Source organism: Acinonyx jubatus, chromosome D4 (genome assembly GCF_027475565.1).
Source record: "Acinonyx jubatus isolate Ajub_Pintada_27869175 chromosome D4, VMU_Ajub_asm_v1.0, whole genome shotgun sequence".
In the NCBI taxonomy this organism is placed as follows: domain Eukaryota; kingdom Metazoa; phylum Chordata; class Mammalia; order Carnivora; family Felidae; genus Acinonyx; species Acinonyx jubatus.
The window spans coordinates 36,394,196-36,420,054 of record NC_069391.1 but is presented as its reverse complement, the minus strand read 5'-3'; the positions used below and the strand labels follow the sequence as shown (position 1 = coordinate 36,420,054).

Here is a 25,859-nt window from a genome sequence, read left to right as displayed (position 1 = left end):
CTTAATTTCCCCCCGAAACCACTAGGTGTCGCCTTCATCTCAGAGAAAGTAGGCCCCTCCTCTCTCCCTGCACACCTACACCCCTCCCTCTAGGAGCGCTCAGCTTCTAGGCACGGTGATTTCTGGAGAAGAGGCTTGAAGGGGGAGAGAAACTGGCTCTCTGAAAGAGAATGGGGTTATATGTATCTCCTTTATGATAGTTTGAGAGAAACTCCCCAGGGTCCCATAGCAGTCCCCTCCCAGCAACCATGGTATCATCCCTCTTAAACTATTCTCAGGATCAGATTGGCAGGCCAGATACAGAGTATCTGGGGATAGCCTTCTAGGCTGGAGGCTTAGGAGCGGGGTGGAACCCAAGGGGGATACAATGGGCTTGCATTGCTGGGGGAATGTTCTGCTCAGTCAGTCCATGAGCTGTTATCAGGTGCAATCCTGGGCTGTGCAGGGAGACAGAAGAGAAGAGGCTGTTCCTGGGCTGGGTCCCTGGAGCAGATGGTGTGGTAGAGGCCCAGTGGGCTATGGTAGGCCTCTGAAGACATGGGAGGGCACAGAAGGGAGCATGGGGAAGGAAGAGGGAGGGTGGGGGGCTGAGTTCTAAGGAAGAAGGAGACCCATGGACTTGTAAGGACTCAGGAAAAACCAGGCATTGGAGCCCCTTGGTCCTGGAGGGGCCGGTCTTCCAGGTGGCAGGCACCTCTTCCTGGTGAAGGAGGGAGAGGTTCCTGGCAATGGGAAGGGTGCTATGGTTTACTAGGTGGAGGACTAGTGAGGATACCAAATATTTGGGGATTCCTGACTGCTTCCTGGAGACTGGAGTGTTGGAGGGACTCAGGGGAGTTAAGAGAGGGGACCCTAAGAACAGCGGGATACGCAAGTGGGGAGAGGAGAAGTTCTGGGCTCTTGGCAATGTGCAAGATGGAGAGACAGTGGCGGGGTGGGTCAGGGGCTTGGGGGAGACAGGGCTGGGCCCGTAAAGTGAGAGGACGACCAGGAACCTCACCGGCCTGAGAGCCCCTGGCGCGGAGCCCCCGAGTTGTCACTGGGTGGGTTTGAGACCCGGGATGTCCCTGGGCGCCAGGGTAGGGGGTGGGGGGAGACAGCAGGCGCCAGAGGGTGGGGCCTGAGGGGAAGGAGGAGGGGCCGCGGGGGAGGGGGCGGGGAAGGCGCGGGGCGGGGGCGGGGGCGGGCGGCCTGCCCTGGGAGTCACACTCGGCCGCCGCCGCCGGCGCAGCGAGCAGAGACGGGCCGGGCCGCGGCGACCTGACCTGGACAAGCGGCGCGCCCGGGGGCCCAGGCGGGGGGCGGGAGGAAGCGCCCGGCAGCGCCGGCCGCCCGGGCCCAGGAGGAGCGGAGCAGAGAGGAGCTGGGACACGGGCGGGGCCGCCGCAGCTCCGGATGGGACCAGCGCCCTGGGCCCGTTAGTCCAAGCAGGAGCTTCAGGAGAAGCCTTCACTGGGAGATTTACCCCTGCCTTTCCCTCTGCTCCAGCCCAGGCCTCGCTTCGCTCCCCGCCCGCCCATGGTCCCGGTCCTTCCGCGGCGCGGGCCCCCTCCCACCTTACCCCCTTGGTCCTCCTTTTCGCAGCTCTCAGCCCTCCTAGCCCCTTCAGCTGTGAGGTCCCCTCAGGCCTTTCCTTTGTACCAGCCTCCCCCCCACCCCCACCCCATCCCCGTCTCGGATCCCCTTTTCCTTCTCAGCTAAAGCTCAAGATTCATCAGGCTCCTTCGCCTCTCACTGTCCCCATCCCAGTCACAGGCCCCCTTGGTCCCTACCTTCTCCTGCCACCCTACTCAGCCCTCAGTCCTTGCCCCAGACCGGTGGACCCACTCCTTACCCAACCCCCGGGGCTTCCTCCCATCTCCTCTTCACCCGTCCCCACCACTTTCTGTGTCGCAGCCTGCCTAGCTTCTCCTCACTTCTCTCCCTGGCCATCTTCCCCAGGTTCCAGGCTGGGTGGTGCTTGTGCCTCCTCCGTAGGCCAGAGTGGCACCAGGTTCTGGGGGTGGTGGGGCCACTGCTTTCTCCCTATGGCACTGCCATCACTCCTGCTGTTGGTGGCAGCCCTGGCAGGTGGGGTGCGTCCTCCGGGGGCGCGGAACCTGACTCTGGCGGTGGTGCTGCCAGAACACAACCTGAGCTATGCCTGGGCCTGGCCACGGGTGGGTCCTGCTGTGGCACTAGCTGTGGAGGCGCTGGGCCGGGCACTGCCTGTGGACCTGAGGTTTGTCAGCTCGGAACTAGATGGCGCCTGCTCTGAGTACCTGGCACCGCTGCGCGCTGTGGACCTCAAGCTGTACCACGACCCCGATCTTCTGTTGGGTCCCGGTTGCGTGTACCCCGCTGCCTCTGTGGCCCGCTTTGCCTCACATTGGCGCCTTCCCCTGCTGACTGCGGGTGCTGTGGCCTCTGGTTTTGCAGCTAAGAATGAGCATTATCGTACTCTGGTGCGCACTGGCCCCTCTGCTCCCAAGCTGGGTGAGTTTGTAGTGACATTACACGGGCACTTCAATTGGACTGCCCGTGCTGCCTTGCTGTATCTGGATGCTCGCACAGATGACCGGCCTCACTACTTCACCATCGAGGGCGTCTTTGAGGCCCTGCAGGGCAGCAACCTCAGTGTGCAGCACCAGGTGTATGCCCGTGAGCCAGGGGGCCCTGAGCAGGCCACCCACTTCATCCGGGCCAACGGGCGCAGTGAGTGTGGCCCAGGCTATCTTAGGGTCAGGGGAGGAGGGTCGCTGTATCCCTGCAGCTCAGCACTGGGAAACTGTGGATGGAGGTGGGCACTGAGATGTATGTGGTGGTTGGGGTCAAGAAGCACATGTGGAGAGAGCACCTGTGAGAAGGTGCTAAGCCATTGTATTAGGGGAGCTTGTGGACAGCATAGGCAGATATAAACAAGGAATAAGATAGCATGAGAGGTGGAGCCTGTGTCAGAGAAGAAGGTGGGATTGGGGGGAAACTGACTTTCGGGAGCAATACGAGTGCCCTAGAGTACTGGATGTGGTTGATGGCCACTCCAGAATGAGTGTCATCTGTGAGCAGAGACTTCTCAGACGGGGCACCAAGACAGGGCAGAAAAATAGTAAGGACTCCATAAATGGGCTTTTGGATTCAGCGCATTTGTTGGGGAAAGACAGAGTAAAACTGCCACTGACAGTAATTTTGAGCAGTCAGTGCCTTTGAGCCTAGGGAGAGGCAGGGCCGAATGGGGCAGTGAGGAGGGCTGGGTGGGGCGCAGCAGTCAGAGCTCTGGGAAGAGGAGGGGCTTAAAGGCTGATAGCTCCCTTCCTCTGGGGTCTGGAGTCAGACTCTGACCTCTGCCAGATGGTCCATAAAGCCCCAAGGTACTTATGACATAGACTCCAAGGGGGAGGGATGGGGAGCATATGTTGGGTGGTTGATAGGTTAGGGCACTTTCTTCCTTGCTGAAGATGGAAATGCAGATGGTTCAGAGAGGGGGCTGCCTGGGGACTGGGGACTTTCTCAGAATGCTCCTCTGTTTTATACTCGTTCCCAGTTGTGTATATCTGTGGCCCTCTGGAGATGCTGCATGAGATCCTGCTCCAGGCCCAGAGGGAGAACCTGACCAATGGGGATTATGTCTTCTTTTACCTGGACGTCTTTGGGGAGAGTCTTCGTGCAGGCCCCACACGCTCTACAGGCCGGCCCTGGCAGGACAATCGCACCCGGGAACAGGCCCGGGCCCTCAGAGAGGCCTTTCAGGTATCATTTGCGCCAAAAGTGGAGGAGGGGGAAAGGAAACTTCTTTGGAGATTCTCTGTCATAAGACCCACAGAAACCCCAGAAACAGGGCAGGAATTATGAGCTACAAGAGTGAAATTAACAGAGGCTTTTTGAGTCTGCTATCATTCTTCCTTACTTCCCCACTTTTGTGACTCTTTTCTCATTACTAAGGCTACCTCCCAAGATCCTGGAACATTCTCTTAAGTCCCACTAGTAGACTTTACTGTGAGGGGGAAAAGTGCAGGAAAAGACCTGGTCCTGGGCCCTGGGAGGACTTCCATCCTTTCTGGATAGGCGAGGTATGATTGAGGTACAGTTAGATACAAATACGAGAAAGAATATGATTATGTGTCCTGGAACAGACACTAAGAACTTGGGGTTCAGATGAGGGAGAGTCAATGTGAGCTGGGTTTAGGGAAGCTTTTTTATAAAGATGAGAATCTTTTGTGACTTGAAAGATAGATGCCATAGTCCTAGTCTCAGCAGGAGAGAGGATCTAGGCAGTCTGAGCAAAGAGATAAAAGATAGAAATGGGCATGTTTGGGAAACCAAGAAGATACTGACCTGACAAGAAAGAAGGGTTGGCTTGAAGCAAATGTAGGAAATAATGTTGCAAAGATATAATCAGATTAAGGAGAGCTCTGAAGCTAAAATTAAGGCGCTTGGACTTGGATGTGGGGTCCTTGATATTTTTTTGTGAAGAGAAATATAAAGACAGAATTCTGGTTGGATAAGAAGAGGAGGAGGTTAGAGGCAGTGAGACCACCTGTATTCGGGTCAAATGGAGTGAGGTGATATAGGCTTCAAGGACAGTGGCAGTAGTAGGAATGGAAAGGAATGAATTTAGGAAACAACTGGCAGGGGAAATTGACATGACTGTTCATTTCACTCCTCTGCTCAAAACTTTCAATGACTAAATTCCTACAGAATAAAGTCCTGACTCCTTATCATGACATTTCAGACCTTCTACAGTCTGTGTTCAGCCCAGGTTTTCAGTCTTGCCTCCTAGTGCCCCTCATGCCCAGTACTCCAGCCAACCAGACCTCTCTCAGTTCCCCAACCCCTGGGCCTCCCTGCCCCCTTGCCGTTGTGCTCTTTGCTCTATTTTTTCTGGAATGTTCTTTCTTCCCTCATGCTAAATCTCTGCCCCTGCAAATCACACCCATGAATTGTTCCCTGACTCTTCCACCAATTTTTTCACTATCTCTCCTTTTTCTGAAAAAGGATTTTAAGTGGCATGTAGGGTAACTTTAAAGTCTTTTCAACCCTGGGATTCTCTGAATCTAAAATTCAGTAGATCTTTACAAGGGCTGGACTTGGGTGGTCATCTTCTCTAATGAGTAAAATTTTGTGTGACTGTAATTATATATTTAGTGGTATCTGTGAATGACATGTCTGGTATGAGTCTGTGACTGTCACACTTGAACCTGGGCAGTGGCAGGACAGGTTTTGTTTATGCTGTCACTTTTGCCTAAAACAACCTTCTCACCTTTGTCTGTCTGGATAATGTGTGTGTATTCTTTAAGGCTCAGATCAGTTATTTTTCCTTTGAGGTAACAATCCTTGAATCCCCAGGTTGGACTGAATTTCCTATTCTTGTGCTTAACTCCATCTCCTATAGAGCTTAACCACATTATCAGTCAATGTTTGAGTCATTTGAATATTGGCTCATTCTATTAGTGTCTGTTGAGCACCTATTATGTCCCAATCACTGTGCGAGGTACTGGTATGCAGTGGAGAACATAACAGATGTAGCCCCTGCCTGGAGCTTACATTTAGTAGGAGAGACAGACATTAAATAAGCAAATAAATACAAACATAGGACAACTTGCGGTGCGTGTTACTAAAAACCCCGTAAAAAATAAAACCAGGAAAAAAAAAGCGCTTCTCATGAGAAGGGAATGGCAAGGGAATTGTACTCTAGCTAGTGTGGTCAAGGAAGATCTCTGTGGCTCTCCTGGGTGGGAGGACTCCATAGCTTTATGGGCTGTATTCTTTTTTGTGGAAGGAATATCTCTCTTTCTTGTCTGAGAATTCCTACCAGTCAAGGGGTCCCAGCACTTAGCTTAGGGGGAAATGAGATCTAGTCAGCTAACAATTAGGTAAATTAATTCTCAGTTCTCCCACTTACTGCAGGCATTATTCAGAAAAACAAAGAGGGATTTTGCTATGACACAAAAGAAGGGGAAATAGGCAGTCAAGAATATGCTGAGGGGGAAATCAAAGCTTTGGGGTGGGATGAGGGTAAGGGAGTAATGAAGTGTTTTCTAGAAAAAACTACTCATGTTGTTCCAGTGCTGAAGCAGGGCAAGGGGTGAGGGAAGTGGGCAGTCAGCTCCAGTCAAGGATGAAAGAGCAGAGAGCCCTTAACCAGAGATACCTGGTCTACTGGGGGAGAGGCTCAGAAATTAAGTATATTGATATGATTTTTCTCGCCCATTGAGCTATAGCTACTGGCGGGCAAGGATCATGCTCATCTTTGTATTCCATATGCCTAGCACATACTTGTTGAAGTGAATTACCGGGTGTGTTGGGGAGAAGCGGGGACACGACTAAGAATTCGTCTGCAGAGGAGTAGAGCCGGCAGGTACTATAAACCAAGATGATCAGCCAGGACAGAGAATACGTAGACACAATGGAGCTAAATAAGCAAATGACCAGGCTCTATGGTCCCAGGCTGTGCATTTGAGGACTACAGGGTCAAACCTAGACAGAAGTCTCAACCTAGGTGACCAGCATGAGATTGCATTACAGAGGGGACACCAGCAGCTAGAATGGAAGTCAGGGCTGGACCGAGGGCCGCGTAAGACAGAATCTCTTCTGGAGACAATTTTTTGTCTGTTTAAGCCACTGCTGACAGCGCCTCCTGATGTGGCCGAGGGGGCCTCAAACGTAGGCTTCAAGGCACACGCCAGTGCCTAGGTGTACATCTGGCTTCACTCACAGCTAAACTTGTTTTTGGCAGCCTTTGCTTGTTTTTTTTTCTCACCTGGAGTCCGCTGAAAAAAGGGACACCATTATCTACCTCCCTTTACCTGCTTCTCTCTAGCCCCTGAGCAAGCATAGAAATTCTTTGGACATTCTTCTTCTTTCTTGCTCTTTTTTTTAGTAGCTAGTAACCACAGCAAAACAGTCTAGCATAGCAGTTTTCAAAATGTGGTCATGGAACCCTGGGGGTCACTGAAATCCTCTTAGAAGGACCATGAGCTCAAAACTATTTAAGAAATAATACTAAGATGTTTATTTGCGTCCTCACTCTTACTCCTCCACGATTGCACAGTGGAGTTTCCAGAGGCTGCATGACACGTGCTGCTGTTATCACTCTGGCAGCTGTCGAAGGGGTAGTTGAATATTCTTGTGTTTTAAAAGTTTGTCAGTTTTAATTTCTAAAACATAAATATTGATAGATGTAATCCAAACAATCAAAACCTCTTTGTGGTCCTCAGTAATTTTTAGTGGTATAAAGAGGTCATGAGATCAAAAAGTTTGAGAACTACTAGTCTAGCAAACAGATAAACCTAGAGAATTATGATGTGTTTAAAAAGTGTTAAAAACCTGTTATCAGCCTTTGTATTGAAATATAATTTGTGTTAAGCATGATCTTTTGGGGCTCTTTTCCTGATTTTTTTTTACATCGTTTGTCAACAATATCCTACCCTTCTATTTTTCTTTTATTCTTGAAACAGGTGTTACTGAACAAACCCTCCCAACTCCACCTCAGCCCCCTTCTTTTAAATTTTGCCTGAGGGTGGGAGAGTATTACAAGTATGTGATCAAGGATCCAAATGCCCCAGTAAGAATAATTACATTATGAAGCAAACTCTAGTCTAATGTAATGAATACATATTAGAAACTGAATTTATTATTTCCTACCTAGAATGAATTTATATGTAATAAATCATATGTGATTTATCTAGTATCTCTATGTCCACATGTACTTTCAATGACAGGAATTAACAGAACTGGTAGAAGTCCGTAGATGTTATGTTCACAAAGTCACATTTCATAAAATACATTGATCTGAAGTCTTTCCCTGAGGTTGCGATGCCAATTTCCCATCTAAGACAAAGGCTAGTCTCAGTGATTGGGTAGGCCTGAGGTGTAGGCAGAGGCCAGTGTGTCCATCAGCTAAGGAAGGGAGAATGTGTAAGGTCGGTGGGAGTCACATGGGCACCCCAGTGAGAGAAAGAGATGTGCTAACTTAAGGCCAGTGAGATGTGGGTGTGGCTGAGATCACATATGTCGTTTGCTCGTCTGTGAAATGTGTGTGGGCATATGACTACATGTTTTCTCTGTGACACATGTCTACTACTTAGTGACATATAGGACCATGCCACTATGCAGGACAGTGTTGCTGATGGTAGGTGTTCCACACGTTAAATGAATGGGTCCACAACTTTTCACAGATGGAATCATTGTCTCCCAAGTATTTCCCCCAGTTGTCACAGAACCTGAAATCTCTTTTATTTACTAGGATGGAGGCACCGTTCCAAGTGGCCCAAATGAAAATATAAACACTTTTTTTTTGAAAATATAAACATTTAACTGATAACATTAACAGTGATTAAGACCTCAGAGAGGAGCTGTTTTATCAGTGTTGTCCTTGATAATGAATAGGAAGGGACAGAGCGAACAGCTGTGAGTGCTGTGGCAGCCTGGCAGGGAGGCTTGGCTGGTGGAGACGCTTGGGGATGGAGTTGATTTCATCTATTTCCTAGTCGCCACCTTCCCAGAACCATGCACCTTTCATGGAGGAGTGCCACTCACTTCTTCCCAGATGTATTGAACATATTCCATACATATATCACACACACAGGGCCACACACAACACAGAGTTTAGTATCCTCTCAGCCTTCAGACTCACCCGTGTATATTTCATATCATGTGTATTTCACCAAGTTTCCCTATCCTGCTTCCTCTCTTACCCAATGCCTATCTTGAATCCTTTTCACTCTCCCCCATGTGCTGTTGGTACAGACAGTATTGGTGATCACATACCGAGAACCCCCAAATCCTGAGTATCAGGAATTCCAGAATCGTCTGCTGATAAGAGCCCGGGAAGATTTTGGTGTGGAGCTAGCCCCCTCCCTGGTAAGTAGATCTCTCTTTCCTGAGAGTCAGGCCAGGCTTTGAGGAAAGGCTCTTCTCCCTAACTCAGCATTAAGCCTTGGCCGTGGAGCCAGCCATACATGGGAACTGTCTGCTTTTATACAGGATTTTTCTTTCTGCCCTTTTGTCAAGTGAGGTAGGGCTGGCACTTTAGGAATGAGAGGAAGGAAGGAAGCAAACCAGAAGAGAGAAGAGGTAGAGGGAGACCCCAGAGATGGGAAAGGGGGCTGGGGAGGGGCCTGGCAGTTCATTTGGAGAGCACTGCTAAAGTTACCACCCCTAGATGAACCTCATTGCTGGCTGCTTCTATGATGGGATCCTGCTATATGCTGAAGTCCTGAACGAGACAATACAGGAAGGAGGCACCCGTGAAGATGGACTTCGAATAGTGGAGAAGATGCAGGGCCGAAGATACCACGGTAATGAAGAAGGCCAGGAGGAGACCAGAGGGCTGCTCTCAGGCCTGGGAGTGGAGTAGGCAGAAGAAAATACAAGATACGAGGGGCAGGAGGAAGTTAGTGGGGAGGTCAGAGAACGTGGTAGAGGTGGGCGTGTATTAAGAACAGGGGCAGGGAGGGACTCTAAGGAATTAGAGGAATCAGGGCATAGGAGAGGGGCATAGAGTAGATCTCAAAGTAAGGGCTACTCTTTTCTATCTTAGGTGTAACTGGACTGGTTGTTATGGACAAGAACAATGACCGAGAGACTGATTTTGTCCTGTGGGCCATGGGAGATCTGGATTCTGGGGACTTCCAGGTGATGGGGGAAGAAGCAGGGAGGAGAATGTGGGCCCTGAATATCCAGCTTTCAGAGGTTCAGTGGGGCAGAACCAAAGGTAGTAGAGGCAGGGACTTACTTTCTCCGCTGGAGCTGCATGCTGGGTAGGTGGGAACTTGGGAGAGAAAAGCAGCCAAATAGCTGGGGTCTGGGAGAGAGGCTGGTGGGAGCAGGCCTGTGGGCCCAGTTTTCTCCTTCCTCACAGCCTGCAGCTCACTACTCAGGAGCCGAGAAGCAGATTTGGTGGACAGGACGGCCTATCCCCTGGGTGAAGGGGGCCCCCCCCTTGGACAATCCCCCCTGTGCCTTTGACTTGGACGACCCATCCTGTGATAAAAGTGGGTGTGTGCAGGGGTTGGGAGTAATTCTTCCTCCCCTCCCTCCCATTCTTTCACCTCCCCTCCCTAACTCCCCACCCTTAGCTCTGTTTTCCTTGACTTGTATACTGTATACCCCTTCCTCACTTCTTTCCCTCCAGAAATCTGTCTGCTTCTCACACCCTGAGCACCACCCCCGCCCTGTCCTCAGCTCCACATAGTCTTTCTCAGGGTCCCCTCTCTCCTTCAGCTCCGCTTTCAACTCTGGCGATTGTGGCACTGGGCACAGGAATCACCTTCATCATGTTTGGTGTCTCCAGCTTCCTCATTTTCCGGTGAGTTCTGGCCTTCCCACCGACCTGCTCCCTCCCTCCCACTGCCCAGGCTTTCTGGGGGTTAGTGGGTATCTTTCATTTGATGGCTACCTCTTAGGCCTACCTCTCTAGCCTTTCTCGTTAAGCTGTCTTTTAGCCTAGGTGTTGTTTTCCCACTTTTGGTTCTAGACTGGGTGTCCTAACTAGGGATTTTGAGTGGGGTTTTATAAGGGCAAAGGTGAATTTTCCATGAATGCTACCATTTTAAGAAAGAACTTTTACCTTCAGCCTCTGTGTTTTCAAGTGAGCATAGGGCATGTATCCCCTACGTAGAGAATGCATCCTTCTGTCTCAGTCCTGCAGCGAGTCCCGCCTCAGGTATAAAAGTTGTAGCATCGGGAGCTTCGGGGAAGCTGCTGAAACCCCACTGTTGGCTTACGGGGTGGCAGGATTGGGCTTGCCAGTCAACTGAGATGTGCAGTCCTTACAGAAAGCTGATGCTGGAGAAGGAGCTGGCTAGCATGTTGTGGCGCATTCGCTGGGAAGAACTGCAATTTGGCAATTCAGAACGATATCATAAAGGTGCAGGCAGTCGCCTCACACTGTCGCTGGTGAGCCCTTGTCTCAGCTGTCCCTCTGCTTCCCTCTGAGTTCCTGTCCTTTCGTACCCTGGACCTTTCCCAGCACATTGGCCTGTAATGATAGCCCCTGCACTGCCACCATCATCTAATGTTCCTTTCATCCTTCCGCCTCCATGTTGCCCTTGGCCCCAGCGGGGATCCAGTTACGGCTCGCTCATGACAGCCCATGGGAAATACCAGATCTTTGCCAACACCGGTCACTTCAAGGTGAACAGTCATCCGCTTGTTCTGGTCCCCACCATTTCATCCTGTCTCATCCCCATCTATCACCTCTTCCCACAAATCTCTGCCCCTCATAACCTTCCTTCCTGTGTCCAGCTGAGCTCCTGGATGTCCACAGTTCTCCAGTATTTCCCAGCACCCAGGAACTAATTTCCCTTTTCCTCTTTCACTCCCGCCATCAGGGAAATGTTGTTGCCATCAAACACGTGAATAAGAAGCGCATTGAGCTGACCCGGCAGGTTCTGTTTGAACTCAAACATGTATGTAATGGTGTGTGGGTTTGGGGTTCAGGGTAAAAAGGGATGGAGAAGACGAAAGGGGAAAGAAGAGAGGGGAATAGTAAAATTGGCTAGGAGGTCAAGGGGTTTATTTATAAGTGATTTTAAGTTGCAGGTACAATTAAGAGAAAGGCTCTCTCATGCAGTGGTAGATTTCTGTATCTCTTTGAATTCTCTCCCCCGCCCCCTCACCTTTTGTTGTTATTGTTGTTAGATGAGAGATGTTCAGTTCAACCATCTCACTCGCTTCATTGGTGCCTGCATTGACCCTCCCAACATTTGCATTGTCACCGAGTATTGTCCTCGTGGGAGTTTACAGGTAAGGGAAAGGTGGAGATTCTAGGGGCAGGGGAGAAAGGCCTGTGATAGCTAGTGCTACTAGGATAGTCACATAATCTGTTCCATGTCACTACCAGGATATTCTGGAAAATGACAGCATCAACTTGGACTGGATGTTTCGTTATTCGCTCATTAATGACCTTGTTAAGGTGAGTCTTCCCCACTCTTCCTTAAGAGTTCATCTACTTTAAAATGCCTTTGTTTCTTGATCTTTGCTTTCAGCTTCTCCTTCCTAGTCCTCTAAAAGTCCCATTTTCTCCAGTTCCCTTATTCCTCTGGTTGGACAATAATGGGTAAATAAAGGGTCTGGAGTTTTTAATTGGGGGAGATGTATTGGCCACAATGAGTCCTGTACTTGTAAAGAAGTTTCGTGTTCCTGCCCTAAATATCTCTAATCTTTTGCCATCATCTTTTTTTTTTTTTTTTTTTTTTTGTTTTTAAACCTCCACGAGCTTATATTAAGATTTCTTAGCAGGAAAAAAATGAATGAGGTCATCAAACATAGAATCATGTATTCTCTGACCAATATTTGGCATATCTGCTCTTTTGTTCAGAAAAACTGAAATTTTATAAAGAACGTTTACTAGTAAAACTAAGAGAAACCAAGGAAAATTATCCTAAACCTGTAGTATCTTCCCATATATTAGGTTTTAGCTATTTTCAAGTGACCCAGAGGCCCGTGGGTTTAGAGAGGTATGAATTTGAATCTTGCATGGGTCGGACAGGTGTTTAGAGCAAGTGCTGCAGCCAGTGAGTTAGCCCAGTGGGTCACTTGTACTGCACCTGAAGCTGGCTTTGGCTTTTCTGTTTAATTCTCATGAGGTTATTTAGAATTTTTGTGTGTGTGTGAAAGTTTGCCATTAAATGAGACAAAATATTAGGTAAAGTTGATGTGTTGGCTGTGACATTAAATATAAGAAAAATATGACTTTTGAGAGAACAATAATTTGATGGAAAAGTGATTTAGAACAAAGCCAGAAGCCTGATTAATCCTTTCTGTATTCACAAATTTGGTGGCTCCCAAAGGTTTTGTTGATATCAAAAGGAATAAAAAGGAGGAGTTCACAGAGACTGGAATTATGAATTGTTTATGTCCAGAGCTAAATATTTAGACACAGTTGTTTTGGTTAGCATATAGAACACTGCATCCTTTTTCTGTTCCACCTGAACTGACGTGGGTGGGCTCCTAGGGTTTCATTTTGGGAAGCATCACTCTGCCTTCTTAGGACCTGCCTAATGGTCCCTCATACGCAAAGGTTTTCTCCTGTCTGGCCCCACGGGGCCAGAAGTGTCTGGTTTCTGTGTTGGCTTGGCAGCTGTCTCCGACTTTTGTCCATTTTCCAGGGTTTTACTAATTTACTATTTTCTCCACTTTCTCTCTGGCCCTTACTTTCCTCCTCCATCCTGACTTGCCTGCCTACACATGGTTATATGTTAAAGTTGACAACTGGTTAGTCTTGGTACATCTAGGTACTCTGGATAGCTGAGTCTCTAGCCTTCCTAGGTTTTCCTAGTGGTGGCCGTACATTTGAGGCCATCGTGGGTGTCAGTCACATCAGTCTTAGAGTTCACCCTCCTAGTTCTGTTCACTACTCAGAAGACTGACTGCTCTTTCTAGGGTAAATAACTGATAGCTCCCCTTGTCCTTCCCCTTAAACATTTCTTCTGTCCCTGGTGCCTAGGTGCCAATATACCGTTTATGGTACCAGGAAGGGATAACTGTCCTATTCAGCCTGCTTCTTTGGGTAGAAACTGCAAAGGATGCCTTCCAAAAGTAGCTTATGGTTTTTATGGTCCCAAGATCTTCAGACAGCTAGCTAATGCCCATCTCATAGAGAGGGGGTATCCTAAGCCATGTATGATCCAAACCCATGACTTGATCTGTATCCTGCAGGGCATGGCCTTTCTCCATAACAGCATTATTGCATCCCACGGGAGTCTCAAGTCCTCCAACTGTGTGGTGGATAGTCGTTTTGTGCTCAAAATCACAGACTATGGCCTGGCCAGCTTCCGATCAACTGCTGAACCTGATGACAGCCACGCCCTCTATGCCAGTGAGGCCTTCCCCCACAACTCACTTTTATATAGCTCCTCTGGCCTTGATCATTTCCACCTAGGGAGGGTGGGAGAGGGAGATGGGATGACAGGAACATGGGGAGTATTATGGGCTCTTTTTGAGGACCTGGCCAGCCTGTTCCTTCTTTTTAGAGAAGCTGTGGACTGCCCCAGAACTGCTTGGTGGGAACCCGTTGCCAACCACAGGCATGCAGAAGGCTGATGTCTATAGCTTTGGGATCATCTTACAGGAGATAGCACTTCGCAGTGGTCCTTTCTACTTGGAGGGCCTGGACCTCAGCCCCAAAGGTGAGAGGCAATCTACTACCCACAGACTGCTCTACCTGGGGGACCCCGTTCTTCATCCAAACCCTTTATCACCCTCAGAGATTGTCCAGAAGGTCCGAAATGGTCAACGGCCATATTTCCGGCCGAGCATTGACCGGACCCAACTGAATGAAGAGTTGGTTTTGCTGATGGAGCGATGTTGGGCCCAAGAACCAGCTGAGCGGCCAGACTTTGGACAAATTAAGGGGTTCATTCGCCGCTTTAACAAGTGAGAGGGCACTTAGGGGGCAAGGGCTCCCCAGGGATAGAAGCCTCATCAGTCTTGGTGGATGAGGTGTGTGGGGCTGGTGGGGCCAAGAAGGTGGGTTGGGTAGGAAGTCCTGGGAGTCTTGAGAATCTGGGAGCAGGTACCATATTCTGGCCTCCCCCCAGGGAGGGCGGCACGAGCATACTGGACAACCTGCTGTTGCGCATGGAGCAGTATGCCAATAACCTGGAGAAGCTGGTGGAGGAGCGCACACAGGCCTATCTGGAGGAGAAACGCAAGGCTGAGGCTCTGCTCTACCAAATTCTACCCCAGTGAGAATTTGTCACCATTCCCGAACCTTCCTTTGATATTCTACTCTGTTGAGTTCTGCCTGATCAAGCTCCTGAGAACTCACTTCCCAACTCTTAGAATGCTGCTTTGTTATATCTTGACACAGTGAGCCTTTCTGGCTTTACACAGTGTGTTTTCATTTTGTCTTCAAATGAGCTTTGCTGCCTTCTCTCTGATTCCTATCCCTTCTTCTTAGGACACTGCTGTACCATGCCTTTGCACCGGCAAGTGTATGTAGAACAATCCCAACTTGAGACACTTAGTGCCCATCCCTGGGGTCCCCTTCCAACCCCCACCACTTAAATGCTTTACTTGAGCTAGTCTGTAATGTCTTCCCAGCCACCTGCCTCCTCTTCTACCAGGCTTAGCTTTCATAACTCCTCTTCTGCTCAACCATATACCCCTTTTCTCTCCCCCTCTCATCCTCTTTCTCTCAGTTTGGCTCATACTGCACCCTTGCTTCCTAGTTCAGTGGCAGAGCAGTTAAAACGGGGAGAGACTGTACAGGCTGAGGCCTTTGACAGTGTTACCATCTACTTCAGTGACATTGTTGGCTTCACAGCTTTGTCAGCAGAGAGCACCCCCATGCAGGTGAGAGCCATGGGTGAGAAGTAGGGGGTGGGATAGGGATCTGGGGAACTTCACTGGGGCATAGGAATCCTTGACAATAGGGGAGATTCCTTTGTTCTGGAGTTCCCATATTTTGTTCTAGCTTATGGGTTAAGAATTCTTAGAAAGTTAGGCACAGGTCTCAGGGGCTCTACTTTCCCATCCTGTTAGGTGGTGACACTTCTTAATGACCTGTATACCTGCTTTGATGCCATAATTGACAACTTTGACGTCTACAAGGTGAGAGCCAGGGCTACCCTCCTACTGAGACCCCTTTAAAACCCAGTCTCCCCAAACCCTACATACCTACCTGCTCCATTGGCAGTTTGCCCTCCTGGGTCTCCAGCACCCTAGTACTGGGTGCCCTTTGTAGACAGACGAGGCTCTGGCACTCTAATTGTACATCCTAGTCTAATTTCTTGTGAATCCTCAAGCTGCCCTAATCGGAACCATCACAGGATCTAGAGCCTATCTGCCACTTTTTGCCTAGGGGTATAAATGTTGTCTATCGTCTTTTCTCTTCCCTCCATTCTCTCTAGACATGGACGAATCATATGGGATGTAGGTACAGAATGACTTATGGGGCTGAGGAACAAGCTACCTTGTAAAAAGTTTTGTTGAAGTCATGAGTTGGCACGGCGTGGGCTTTATTTACTGTGCCTGGCAGTAAAAATCATCAGGATTTAGGTGTTGACTTTGTGACTGTGTGGCCTTGGGCAAGTAACTGTAAAGCTCCTTGAGCCTCAGGTATTTTACCTAGAAGATGGGAATAATAGATTTATTGTGGAAATGTCTAACATTACACCAACAATACATATGTGTTCCTGTCCCTTTATTTGGACTTATTCTACCACGTCTGTTATTACTGTGACAATAAACCCTTTACTCAGATTGACCAGTTATTCATACTTTACCCCCATTTGCTTTATTTTTTAAAAATATATCTATCAACCTAATTACTTTTTGAACCATTTGAGAGTAAGTTGCAGGCATAGTGCCCCTTTATCCCTAAACAGTTCAGTGTCTAGTTCCTAAAAACAGGACATTCTTTTGTATAGCTTCAGTACAATTAACACAGCCAAGCGTCTGCTTTCTTACCTTGGACAGTTCAGGCTGTCTGAGGCCTATTTCACTGGGCCTGCCTGACCTCACCTCTGTGCTCTTCAGGTTAGGCCTGTTTCCTTGCTTCCCACCTCCTGACAGCAGAGCCTATTTGTTCACATCTTGTTGCAGACAGGGTATCCATTCCCTCAGCAAATGCTTACTGAGTGTTCACCAGGTACAGGGGTGGTTGTGGGAGGATTTAAAGACGCCCTGAAACTCTGCCCGCACCCCACCCCTGATTCTCAGCACCACAGCACTCATTTTCCAGTCGATGCTCTGGCCTCCCAGGCTGCTGGGATGGCTCATAGTGGTGTCCAGCTTGTCTCTTTCTGCTCTTACCCATTCCCACTGATACACATAGAGGTGACTTTTTAAATCCCATCTCAATCAGGTAGAAACGATTGGAGATGCCTACATGGTGGTGTCTGGTCTCCCAGGCCGAAATGGTCAACGTCATGCCCCGGAAATTGCTCGTATGGCTCTAGCACTACTGGATGCAGTTTCTTCCTTCCGCATCCGCCACCGACCCCATGACCAGCTGAGGCTACGCATAGGGGTCCACACGGGTAAGGCTGACTCTCACTCCGTCCCTCGTATCTGCTTTTCCCAGGCTCTCCCAACCTGTTTCTTCTCACAGGTCCCGTCTGTGCTGGGGTTGTTGGCCTGAAGATGCCCCGCTATTGTCTCTTTGGAGACACGGTGAACACTGCCTCCCGAATGGAGTCTAATGGTCAAGGTAAAACAGCAGCCCTCCACCCCAGCCTCAGCCTCAATTTGTGGTGCCCTTTTCTTCTTTTCAGAGTTCTTCCAAATCTCTCAGTCTGAGAGACCACAGTTCCTGACCGCCCCATTCTTGGACATATTTTGGTTCTAGTGCATGTGCCCCGGGAAGACTGAGAGCCTCCTGAGGGGTGGTGGTTTGGTAAAGCTCTCTCCAGTACTGCCAACTCTTCTATTGTCTTTTCTTTGATTCATTTTTCCACCATCCCGGCACCCCATCCCACCCCAGCCCTGAAGATCCATGTCTCCTCTACCACCAAGGATGCCCTGGATGAGCTAGGATGCTTCCAGCTAGAGCTTCGGGGGGATGTGGAGATGAAGGTGATGGCAGGCCATGGGGGAGGGGGTCACGGAAAGGGAGGATGAAAACAATTATGGGGATCATGGGGAAAAGACAGAGATAAAAAGAATAACATAGAAGAATCTGAATTATCTTCACTCCCCCACTTCCAGGGGAAAGGAAAGATGCGAACTTACTGGCTCCTAGGAGAGCGGAAAGGCCCTGCTGGGCTCCTGTAAACCCTACTTCTTCCTAAGTGAGACAATCTCCTGCTGCTGGTACCTGGGTGGGCAGCAGTCACCATCTCTCTACACACCGGAAACGGACACTGTCATGTAAGATGGAAACCAACGTGCACAAAAACCCTACTTTGTAAGGAAGTCGTTGCCCTTTGCAGCTCAGCCTTGTACATATACCTGCCTCCCTCTGGCCTGGTTCCCTTCTTCCCTACCTTCTGTAAATATCTGTATCTAAACCAGAATATTTTGGCCAAATATAAAACAACAAAAAATGTCATGGTGTCAGAGTCTGGGTTAGGGGCAAATCCAAGGAACATGGTTACTCACAGAATCACTGAATTAGCAGTCTCAGGATGAGAGAGAACCCTTTATGTGAAGCCTCTTCACCAAGTACAGACAGAATTCACTTCCTTTCCACCTCTCCAGTACAGACAGAAATCGATTCCATAGTCCATAGCCCTCTTCCCTCCTCAACCCTTAGATAGTAGTTCCACCCATTCCACCTCCCTGTCCTCCTCCCTGACAGACAAGGGAAGATATTTCTCCCAGTTGGTGGGAATAATTCTCAGGTTCATAGGGCAAAGGCTGCCCCAGAGACAGAGGCACTGGTGTTGAGAAGCTGCAGTTCTTCCGGAATGGCGTGTCCAGAGTCTTGATGCTACTGACACCCTGGAGGAAGGCCAGAATGAGGACAGATCCCGCTCTGCACCAAGCCAGAACAGAACAGCCTCTTCCCCCTCCTTGTTTCCCCCGACTCCTGACACCCTTACACACCGGTAGCTGTGGTGCCCTCTGTATCCAGAAGGTTTCAGGTTGCTCCCGACGGTAGTCGTGAGGCTGGAAGGGAAAGATACTGAAAAACTCTTGGTTTGAAGCTCCCTCTCTTAACCTCTGCTGCTCTCCCACAGCCCATTAGAGCCCAGCCGTACAAGCGGGGTGGGATAAGTTCTCACCTTGGTTGGGGCAGGAGGCCCAGCTTGCACCAGCTCCTTTCGGTAGTCATGGTGTGTCACAGACTCGACCTCAAACTGCTTCCTTGTGGCTTCCTGCTCTGCCTGCACCTCTTTACTGTATAGTCCTGGGGGCGTCAAAGCCATTCTTCCCTGATTTTTGTCTTCCCCGCCTCCCCTTTACCCTTCGCCCAGCCTCTCACCAGATCTGGTGGCGCAGGAGCATCTCCAGCATGGCTTCACGCTTTCCTGTAGGAGGGCAGGGAGTGGAGAGAGTGGGAGAGTCTGGTTAACAAGCAGGCCCAAAGAAACAAATGTGAGAAAAGAAGGAAAATCATGGGGTTTTACCCTTGTACCCATTAAACAATCCATAGTCCCACTAGAAATTCCTTCCTCTCTTTTATCTCTGATTGCTCATTCTGGCCCATTCTCTCATGCTTCACACCTCGAGTTGGCTGATGGCAGTTTCGTGGGGGCTGGTATGAGTCTTTCTGAGTGGTGCTGAAGGACATGGGTGACTGTAGCTGCAGGGTCAGCAGTCCCTGGTGTCCATGTCGGAAGAAGAAACTCTCAGAGCCATCCTGCATGCTTGGGACTTGATCCAGGTGGTTGGTGGCTCTCTGTGGGCCCCAAGTTGAGTGACCAGGATGTCCTTTATGGCACCCACCCTCATCATAAACTACTGCCTCCCCCAGGAAATTGGGGACAGTCTTCAGGAAAAGGGAGCAGGTCAAAACCTTAATACCTCCTCCTCCCAGTTGTAGAGAAGGCTGTGGCCCCGTGGCAATGTTTCATTGGGAACCTTACACTTCCCTTCAACCTCAGGGGTCTTCCAATGCCCTCGGGCACCAGGTTCTGAGACTTGCAAAAATTTCCAGGGTTGTTTCCGGGGTTCCCAGTGGCAGTAGTGATTCCAGGAGGCATAATTAGGGACCAGATCTGCTTGGGGGGTTCTGAAACTTGGAAGATTGTAGGGGCTGGGCTCACAGTCATGGCCACAGCCTGGACTAGGCCCAGCGTCAGTAGCAGGACCAGGGCCAGAATCAGGACCAGTGTCTTGACCAGAGCCATGGCAGGGACCAGAACTGGAGCCAAGAATAGGGCCAGGACTAGAGCTAAGGTCTTTTGCAGTACAGGGATCCTGAGCAATATGGGAAACATAGATAGGCTCAATGCCAAGTTTCCCATGGCCAATGCTGTGGGTAAAGCTGGCTCCAGTGCAGGGATCCCCCAGAAGACTGTCAGAGGAGTGGTTCATGAGAAGGTTCGGCTCAGAGTGGCACGCTGGGGTCTTTGCAGATAACACAGTCGCTTTGTCGGTGGAGAAGGCCGCAGCTGCTGTAGTTGCGGCTGCCAGGGCCGTTATAGGATGGCCATCCGAAGAAAATGGTTCTGAAGTGGACCCTAGTCCTTCAGTGCCAGGCTGTACATCTAAAGATCTGAAAGAAAGCGAATGCGACAAAGTTGTCAAAAGCGGTGTAAGTCTGCTGACCTTTCTTGTCCCCTTACACCAGCCGCCAAAGCTGCCGCTCTCACCGACCTCTCGATCCCTCGGTAGACTGCGCGGTCTCCATCTTCAATCTCCAGCTACCGGGTTGCCATAGAGACGGCAAATAATTCCAGGAGACTGCGCAGGACTAGAGTTGGGCGGAAGTGCTGGGTGGGGGTGGAGACAAATTCTCTGCGGGGCGGAAGTCTTAAACCTGGGGAAGTCTAGGAAGTTTGCTTTCCGTTCAGACTCCGTTCCGCCTCAGCCCAGCTCTTAAGGTTCCGCTAGTCTAGGGTTCTGCCTTCTACACTTAAGCATGATTCTTTCTGAGGCTTTCTAAGGTGGTTCTTTGTGTTGGAGACAAGCACAGGGCTTTAGTATCAGACAGTGTACTTGTGTAGGGGCAACAGTAACTTACCCGCAGTTCATTCTAAAAAATGGGGTGGGGCAGGGAGTCTTTTAAAAGTTTAAGGTTTAAAATACATCAAACAACTAAAAAGCAAAATGGTGAGACATGGGGATCAAAGAGTGGCAGCTTTTTTTTTTTTTGGTGTGATTACTTCTCCTTCAGTAAAAGACCCTCACGTTAACCATCCTCCTCCCAGACCACCCTAGAACTTGTCTTGGCATCTGAATAAGGGCCAGGATTGAGTGTCTTACCCCTGGGATTCAGTCTCTCCCTACTCATATAGGCTTATTTCTATTGCTATTTTTCTAGAAGCTTGACCCAGGTGGACCATTTGTCATGAGGACTCACAAATCTATAGGCAAATGCTTCTTTCACTACAGGATGGGCCTCCTTAATGTCTCTCACTCAGACCATAGTCAAGACCATAATCTTTTTTTTTTTTTTTTTAAGATTGTATTTTTAAGTAATCGCCACACCCAACGTGGGGCTCGAACTCAAGCCCAAGATCAAGAGTTGCATGCTCCAACAACTGAGCCAGCCAGGTACCACAGAATCATTATCTTTAATGTTTTCTATTTGTGATATAAATCTTTATATATTTAAGACAGTGATCCAAAATTGAGGGAGAACAAGTTTATTAGCATCATAGGGTCCCTTTTCCCCCATCCTCCAAGAATCCAGGTCTTGGGTTCTTGGTCAGTTGGAAGGTTCAACCTGGGGGCCACTGGAGCTGTCGGCCCCCAAGTACATGAATGTGCAGATGATACACGGACTGTGAGCCCAGCTTCCCATCATTGATCACTGAAATGGAGCTTGGGGTTAGGGGGTCAGGATCACGGGAAAGGTCAAAGAATAAAGATCATATTGAAGGGTAGGTATGAGAATTCATAGGCAAGGGGCTCAATGGCCAAAAGTCACTCACCAAGTCGGTATCCATCTCCCAGCCCCTCAGCCTTTGCTGTCTTCTTAGCCACAAGGAGAAGGTGTCCTAGAAGCTAGAGGGAAAGGGAGGGAGATGGGTGGCTTCATTCACAGGGAGCAAAACCTCTAGCTGAGTCCAGGGTTCCCCCCAAAGCCAAACCTTGGCTCTATTCTTCCCACCTGCTGGTCTTCTTCTTCAGCCTGGCTAATCCGAGGAATGGGCTTCTTAGGAATGACCAGGAAGTGCACAGGAGCCTGAGGGGCCACATCACGGAATACGAGACACTGGAAGCAGTGAAAGGCCAGAGGCCACCTTGTTACTTCAACAGGCTGATGGTACCTATTAAATTCCCAAGGGGATGGGTCCTAAGGGCACCCCACCTGCTGGTCCTCATACAAAATGTCAGCTGGGAGGCTTCGATCCAGGATCCGGGAGAAGATAGTTGGGGCTGCTCCCTGAGGAGCTGCCTGCTGGGCCTTGGATACTTCATTTCCATCAGTCACACCTGCAGCTCCTCGGACCTGAAGGTGGGTCAGACATACCCAAGGGAGGGGGTTGACAATACCCCTCCCAGATAGTCAGGAGCTGGCAAAGGCCGGGCTCTGATAATCATTAACTTCACCCTTCTAAGAACCTATTAGTGGCTCCCATCCTAAGGAAAATTTCCTCAATTTCAGAGTGTCAGCAGTAGAGAGTAGGGTCAGATAGTGCTGAGCCTGGTTAGATACAATACAGGATTCAGTACTGCAATTGATTCCTGTTCCTAAAGTGTCTAGTAAATTTAGCACTGTTCAGGAGAAAGGACACAGGATGAGAACTGGAAACTTAAGATTTGGTTCCTCTTTTATCACGGAATTACCTTAGATAAATCCCTCCTCTTGGCTTCAAATATAAAGTTTTCTGCATCATCTTTTAAGACCATTGGAGCTCTTTCCCTGTACTCAAGCCCTGTTGCTAAGTTTCCACTTATTTCCATTACTTGTTATCTAATCTCTAAGGTATTTTACCTGTTTTATTCAGGTTTTCACACAATTTCCCTGTTTGACACAAACATGTCTTGGTGTTACATCTGAGCTCTTTTGTGAATTTTAACTCCAGTTCCTTGAATCAGTGAAAGGAAGAGTTAAGTGAATTCAGCAACGACAGCTGCAGGGGACTGAGGGTAGGGATGCCCGTTTCCGGGGGCTCAGAGAAGCCTTAAGTCAGTGCTGTCACACTATGGGAGAAAGAGTTGGGATGAACCTGACCCCTCTGGTAAATGGGGAAGATGAGAGATTAACATTTGTGTTCAGAAGGCCAGGGATCTGAGGCGGGCAGGAGACTGGCTCCGAGAAGACAAACCTCACTTCCTGCAGGGGGCACTCAGGAGGCTGCCCGGAACAGGCGTTCGGTTTTAGGAGGCAGCAGCCAACGCACCGACCCTGTCGCCACCTGGGCGCCCGAGCCACCGCCGAGAGGCTGCTGCCGACTACCAGCCCGACCTCACCAAGCGGCCTTGGAGCTTGCGCCTCCAGGAGAGGCAGCATTCTCTGCCAGACGCTCGGGCTCCGTCCCCGCGAGGCCAATGGGCTGCACGCGCCTGGGGGAGAACGCCCGCCCCGGAGGGCGGCAGAGCCCGCGGGACGCCCTCCGCGCCCCCGCGGCCGCTCCTCACCTGCGCCCCCCGCGGCCCCACCAGCGCTACAGCCCCGCGCACCACGCGCAGCCCGGCGGCCAGCACCAGGGCCGCCGCCATCTTGCCCTCAGCCGCCGAATCTCTCCTCAGGCCAGCACGCAGGCCCCGCCGTCGCCCGAGGTGGGGGCCGCCACGGAGCCGGCAAACGACGGCCATTGGCTCCGCTGGAGGCCGCGAGCGAGCCCTGCCATCCCATTGGCCGCGCTCCTGGGCTTCTCTTGAGGTCCTTTGGACCAGAGGGTGGTGTCATTCACTCCACTGGCTCCGCCGCCACGGTGGGGGCGGAATCTTTTCATCCCATTGGCTGCTTCTGCCAGCTCGTGGGCTAGTTTTCCACTTCATTGGCTTCGACTTCTGGTCAGAGTGAAAGTTCCTTTGCCATTGGGCCCCCTAAGTGTTTCCCCGAGAGACTTTCTCACTCCATTGGAAGGATTAAGAGACGTGGGATTTAACTCCGTTTGGCTCTGCTGCACAACATTGGTGCGGCGCCGAGCCTCTGACATCGTAGACCCTCTCCCCGCATTGGTCAGGAGGAGGGCGGGTTCTGAGGGCGGGCACTCGGCGCTGGCTGGCTGCGGGAATCGCCGCAACCCCTGGAGGCCAAGGTTTTAGGAGTCCCGGAAGAAGGGGGCGGGAATGCCTGCCCTGTGAGGCTGAAGGTGAACTGAGACCGGTCCTTTTATCTTTTTTTTTTTTCTTGTAATTTATTGTCAAGTTCGCTAGCATACACTGTATATATACAGTGTGCTCCTGGCTTCGGGAGTGGATTCCCATGATTCATTGCTTACATACAATACCCAGTGCTCATCCCAAGTGCCCTCCTCAATGCCAGTGATGGCCATTCCCACTTCCACCCCAACCCCCATCAACCCTCAGTTGTCTGTATTTAACTGGAGGGATAAGATAGCCAGCGTTTTCCCCACGAGGGCATTTCAGACCCTTGAGCATTTCAAAGATTTTTAACTTACTCATCTAAGGGCAGTCCCTTGTTTATGTTCTTGTGTGCATACTCCAACATTGAAGATTCTGCAGTTCGTTTTCAGGACTTTTTTTTTTGCTTTCTTCTTCCTCTTCTCCTTCTCCTCCTCCCTCTCCCCCTCCCCCTCCCCTCTCCCTCCCCGTCCCCTCCCCCCTCCTCCTCCTCCTCCTCCTCTTCTTCTTTTTAACGGGAGGCGGCGATAGTGACCTGTCTTTGCGCACGACTAACAAGCAAAGGAGTAGGTATCCAATGTTCTTTTCTAATCAGAAATGGTGTATGAAACAGCCTCGTACCTGGTATTTTCAGTTAGTCGGGTTTGAGGGACAACGGGAGTGTGTCATTGCTGGGTGAGAAGTATATTTCATTTTGTTGGAATATATATTTTTGACCTAAGGAACAGGGGTCACAAAATGCTAATATACTTACCCAACCAAGGTTTAACCTGACAGTTAACACTTAGGACAAAAGCCACCACTGTCTCTTTAGGTGGTTTTTGTTGTAGTTGTTGTTGTTGTTTTAGCACATCAGTGATTGTGGAATGAATAACATTTGGTGTTTCATTTCCGTTCATTATATAAAGTACATATGTATTGGATGTATATTCCTATTCTGCCCCTTACAATCAATTTTCCATATTATTACATAGTCTATGTAAATATACTTTGTAATGTCTGCATATTACTTCCTTGAATGAGTTTATTACAGTAACCATTCCTTTACTGTTGACTATTGAATTCGTTTCAGTGAATGGTCATTATGGCACTAATTGCATATCACCAGTCAAGAAGAACTCTACTTCTGGAGATAGGAATAATCTTTTGTATAGCCATATTATTGTTAGAAAGTCCTTTTTCCTCCAATGGGCAGACATTTGACCCTGTAATTTCCCCTAGGAGTTCTAGCAGTCCAGATTGCATTCCTTCCTTTGGAAGGACAGATAGCTTCCCCAAATGTGGGGAAACGTAGACTGACTGGCCTTTTCTCTGTGCCCTAGAGGCTGTATGCAGTTCTCGTGGTGCCTCTGAGACAGCAACAACCCCTAGAGCTGCTCTGGAGAAGTTCAAGAGATAAAAAGAGCTGGGATCTAGGAAGAGGAAGGAAACCAGCCAGGCAGGGTAGGTGACTACAAAGCACTTTGAAACTGGTGATTTCTTTAGGTTCTCAGGGAGAGCAAGTAGCACAGAGATTATTCCTCTTTTATAGATCCAGAAACTGAGGCCCAGAGAGGGAAAGTGATGATATGCCTAGGATCACAGAACCAATTAGTGCCAGAATCTCCCACTCCTCATAAAAATAATCTATGGTTCACTGATTTTGGCCCCTGGCCTACAGTTTTTACTCCAAACTTTGTGATCCCTGGCAGCTTTTCTCACCTGAGAGCTGCAACTCTCTGTAGGTTCTGACCACTGTCTCCTATGCTTCGATCCCTACCACTACATCTGCTACTGCACCTTATTAGAGCGTTCTAGTCCTTTGACTGTTCCTTTATTCAATCTGTCAGTTGCTTCCTGGCTTCACTTACTTTCCATTTGTATGGTCAGCTCTCTCCACATCCTCAAGCCTTCTTTTTTGCTTTATTTTCCTGATCATCCTCCCTGATACCTTCCATCACCAACCATCAATCTATTTTGTTTCTCTCTTCCTCTTTAACTAGATTCCTGCTTTCAGCTGTCCCTGAATCCTCAACTATCCACTGATCAGGTTTTTCTCCAGTTCCCCACCTTAGCCTTCCCACACC

The 25,859-nt window shown here is 49.5% G+C and overlaps 3 protein-coding genes across 14 annotated transcripts; 1 reads left to right on the top strand and 2 right to left on the bottom strand.

Moving 5' to 3' along the window:
* Positions 1–1,195: 1,195 nt before the first annotated feature.
* On the top strand, positions 1,196–17,985 carry NPR2 (natriuretic peptide receptor 2). Of its 6 annotated transcripts, none has more exons than XM_027039408.2 (22): positions 1,196–2,694; positions 3,521–3,726; positions 8,725–8,838; positions 9,140–9,275; positions 9,518–9,612; positions 9,839–9,971; positions 10,201–10,285; positions 10,755–10,875; positions 11,038–11,112; positions 11,310–11,387; positions 11,620–11,724; positions 11,822–11,893; positions 13,639–13,798; positions 13,953–14,108; positions 14,187–14,355; positions 14,520–14,666; positions 15,153–15,276; positions 15,466–15,534; positions 16,790–16,964; positions 17,036–17,134; positions 17,408–17,499; positions 17,632–17,985. In XM_027039408.2, exons 1-22 carry the CDS (start codon positions 2,028–2,030, stop codon positions 17,695–17,697), a joined length of 3,144 nt encoding a protein of 1,047 aa, XP_026895209.1. In that variant the 5' UTR covers positions 1,196–2,027; the 3' UTR covers positions 17,698–17,985. The 6 variants fall into 6 exon arrangements, 5 of the variants coding, with proteins under 5 accessions (XP_026895209.1, XP_026895208.1, XP_026895211.1 ...); XM_027039407.2 differs by having other exon boundaries at positions 10,746–10,875; XM_027039410.2 differs by lacking the exon at positions 11,038–11,112.
* A 66-nt stretch (positions 17,986–18,051) lies between these two features.
* SPAG8 (sperm associated antigen 8) lies at positions 18,052–21,033 on the bottom strand. Of its 5 annotated transcripts, none has more exons than XM_015079464.3 (7): positions 20,184–21,033; positions 19,393–20,086; positions 19,093–19,267; positions 18,851–18,896; positions 18,651–18,765; positions 18,472–18,534; positions 18,052–18,366 (listed from the first exon to the last, which is right to left on the bottom strand). In XM_015079464.3, exons 1-7 carry the CDS (start codon positions 20,219–20,221, stop codon positions 18,175–18,177), a joined length of 1,323 nt encoding a protein of 440 aa, XP_014934950.1. In that variant the 5' UTR covers positions 20,222–21,033; the 3' UTR covers positions 18,052–18,174. The 5 variants fall into 5 exon arrangements, with proteins under 5 accessions (XP_014934950.1, XP_014934948.1, XP_053060917.1 ...); XM_027039413.2 differs by having other exon boundaries at positions 18,225–18,366; positions 18,472–18,550; XM_015079462.3 differs by having other exon boundaries at positions 18,052–18,534.
* Positions 21,034–21,163: 130 nt separating this feature from the next.
* On the bottom strand, positions 21,164–23,372 carry HINT2 (histidine triad nucleotide binding protein 2). 3 transcript variants are annotated; one of them, XM_027039426.2, is made up of 5 exons: positions 23,122–23,370; positions 21,848–21,988; positions 21,647–21,751; positions 21,468–21,540; positions 21,164–21,357 (listed from the first exon to the last, which is right to left on the bottom strand). In XM_027039426.2, exons 1-5 carry the CDS (start codon positions 23,296–23,298, stop codon positions 21,344–21,346), a joined length of 510 nt encoding a protein of 169 aa, XP_026895227.1. In that variant the 5' UTR covers positions 23,299–23,370; the 3' UTR covers positions 21,164–21,343. The 3 variants fall into 3 exon arrangements, with proteins under 3 accessions (XP_026895227.1, XP_026895226.1, XP_053060918.1); XM_027039425.2 differs by having other exon boundaries at positions 21,164–21,346; positions 23,122–23,367; XM_053204943.1 differs by lacking the exon at positions 21,164–21,357 and having other exon boundaries at positions 21,497–21,568; positions 23,122–23,372.
* Positions 23,373–25,859: the final 2,487 nt, after the last annotated feature.